Source organism: Montipora capricornis, chromosome 3 (genome assembly GCF_036669925.1).
Source record: "Montipora capricornis isolate CH-2021 chromosome 3, ASM3666992v2, whole genome shotgun sequence".
Classification (NCBI taxonomy): domain Eukaryota; kingdom Metazoa; phylum Cnidaria; class Anthozoa; order Scleractinia; family Acroporidae; genus Montipora; species Montipora capricornis.
In genome coordinates this window covers 14633777-14636276 of record NC_090885.1, presented here as the reverse complement: position 1 = coordinate 14636276, position 2500 = coordinate 14633777, and the positions used below count along the sequence as shown (strand labels likewise).

The window sequence follows — 2500 nt, the reverse complement described above, 5'->3', positions numbered from 1 at the left end:
ATCCCCTTGCCTCTGAAGATATTTATAGTTCTGGGCTAATTAATATTTGCTTTTTCCAAGAAGTTTAGAGGCCATCATACCCACCATATGAGAAGATCCCATCTGCTTCAGCTGAAATAATAATTCGTTTTTCTCATCACTTTGGCTCAGCAAGAGTGAAAAGGTTTCAGTGCACAGAAACAATTTTGTGACCCTTAACATCCACTTAAGATCCTTACGATTATATGCACGCGAGACCCTCAACATCCACTAAGATCTTTGTAACATTTGACAAAGTTTTTAACAAGAGTTAAAATCTAGAAAATACTATGTATAATTCTAAGTTTGTATTAACTACTTTCTCTTGAAACACTTAAAATTCAAACATCTGATCGTAGCTGGAAGTGCTGCTATAAGTGGCTTTTCAGTCTGTCAACACTTGAGGATGGGTTTCTTGACAATCTTTCATCCTCGGTCAATTTGCTTAGTTAAGATCCAATTTACTCATGTAAAGAACGAAAACGTGCATGAAGGTAGCCAGCGGAGGCAATCATCCCTGTCCGAGAAAAACCGGATGTCCACCGACGCAACACTAAAGTTTCTTTGGAATAATCTAGACCCATGAGCTCAAAAGTCACAGTCCACCCAAACTATCACTCCGCCCACTCCAAAGACGTTTTTCAATTCGATACGATAATTTTTGTTTAGAGAGGGAGAAGCAATTAACGTTTTACACTTTTCTAACCTGCGGCCCTCTACAGTAGCTATACCATATATAGGACAGACTCCAACACCAGGAACCCCATGCCTTACTCTTTGCGAATCTTTAGAGGGTTCTTTTACGTTCACAGGGTTATGAACATTGAAGGTTTGTGAGACAGGGCCTACAGTTTATCTTCCTTATTCGAGACGACTACAGAGTCTAACCATTTGCAAATGTCATTACGAAGGGACTACTTTCTCCTCAGTTGTTCAGAAACCCTGAGTGTTGGTGAGACCGGGGATTTTAATCACGCGACCTCCAGTATAGTACTTCTGAGCCAACGGGTCGGAGGTTATCATTTCTAATTTACGAATCAACCGAGCGTTAATTCATTTAAATACTGGCAGAGAAAATTTCAGTTCTGTAAATGAGATATTCCAACAGCCGACCTAAATAAAGACTCTCTTCCATTGATCTGTTGAGAATTTCTCTTTAGTCCTTTCCTAGTTTTGTAATATTCATGAACTTAATATCAGTGTATCCTCGAAATACCATGTTTTCGACCGTATAAACAGGTTATTGAATGCTTACGAATGTTCTGCAGCCACCCACAAATTTGTGAGAAATACGCTTCCGTGTGCGCAGAACTGACATCCTTCCGTTCCTGGACGGGAGAGACAGGAAACCAGTACGTTGCCTGGGTATAGCCACTCAAAGTTTCTTAGTGATCTTATTTCAAACCCCAGCCCGAATTAAAGTGGATTTGTCAATGTAGTGGGAAGTGCGCAATTTTGTTTGAAAACAGATCAGTATAAATCATTCAAACAGAGAAGTGTAAACGGTTTTAGCTTTGTTGAGTAGCGGCAGTTATGGCTTTTTCAATTGCTAGTGATCAAGGTTAACAAACAGTTGCGGAATCCTTTCTCGAGATGTAAATGGACAACGAGCGGATTCTACTTAAGAATAGTTCATGCAACGAAACCAAGAGAAAATAAAGGAGGAAGAGAGGGTATCCCCATAAATGCCCATTCTATAGGTAATGTGTCACAAGTTATTTTTATAACGACTCCCACGCTGTACAGATCCCAAGGGAATTAGGCAACAGCCATGGGGCGTAGGGATTGCTGAAATATAGATAAACAGAGAAAAACGAATAATTTCATTGAGATTCAGAACAGAAACTGAAGGAAGCTGCCTTGTGTGGGCAGCAATTAACTAATTCAACCTTCAAGTGCTAGCACTGTTGTACGTGTTTGTACGTCTATGTAGGACGGCAAACAAATGATAAAATTGTTCATACAAGAAAACCATGTCAGCTAGTTCTTTTTATAACTAATTAATTCTCAACACGGTTTTATTTTCGGTGTGTACAAATGCTATCCAAATGATATCCACAAATAATCTTTCATAAAAGACGTAAAAACAAATGAGCCAAGATGCGCACCTTGTTTGTCGTTATTTTTTTCCCTCGTAAGTGTAACATATGACACTGATCGGCAGTGAATCAGATTGTCATCATTCGAATTTGATGGTTATTGATTTGAATAGCCTATAAAAGCGAAATCACGGGATCCTTTTTTTATAATTTTAACACTCGTTTCTTTTGAAGTGCGTGATATTTTTGGTGACGTTCGCTACACGATGAAGCAGTTTCTTATCTTTTTTTTCTTCTCCCCTATCTTCCAGTCTTCAGCAGCACAAAGCTTTCTTGACTTGGTAAGCCAATTGGTATAGTTTAGTAGACTGATCCCTATTTTTTGCAGATTGCATTTGTACCTAGAGCTTTTAAAGGCCCACCCCGGCTAAACGCAAGCAATA

The 2500-nt window shown here is 39.1% G+C and overlaps 1 protein-coding gene across 1 annotated transcript in view; it reads left to right on the top strand.

Moving 5' to 3' along the window:
* The first annotated feature begins 2289 nt into the window (after positions 1-2289).
* The window catches only part of LOC138041153 (phospholipase A2 A2-actitoxin-Cgg2a-like), a 41094-nt gene continuing 40883 nt past the window's right edge, over positions 2290-2500 (top strand). Inside the window, exon 1 of the mRNA XM_068886921.1 lies at positions 2290-2398. Within this exon, the coding sequence (XP_068743022.1) occupies positions 2324-2398 (75 nt within the window). The 5' untranslated portion in view covers positions 2290-2323. The remainder of the gene's footprint in view (positions 2399-2500) is intronic.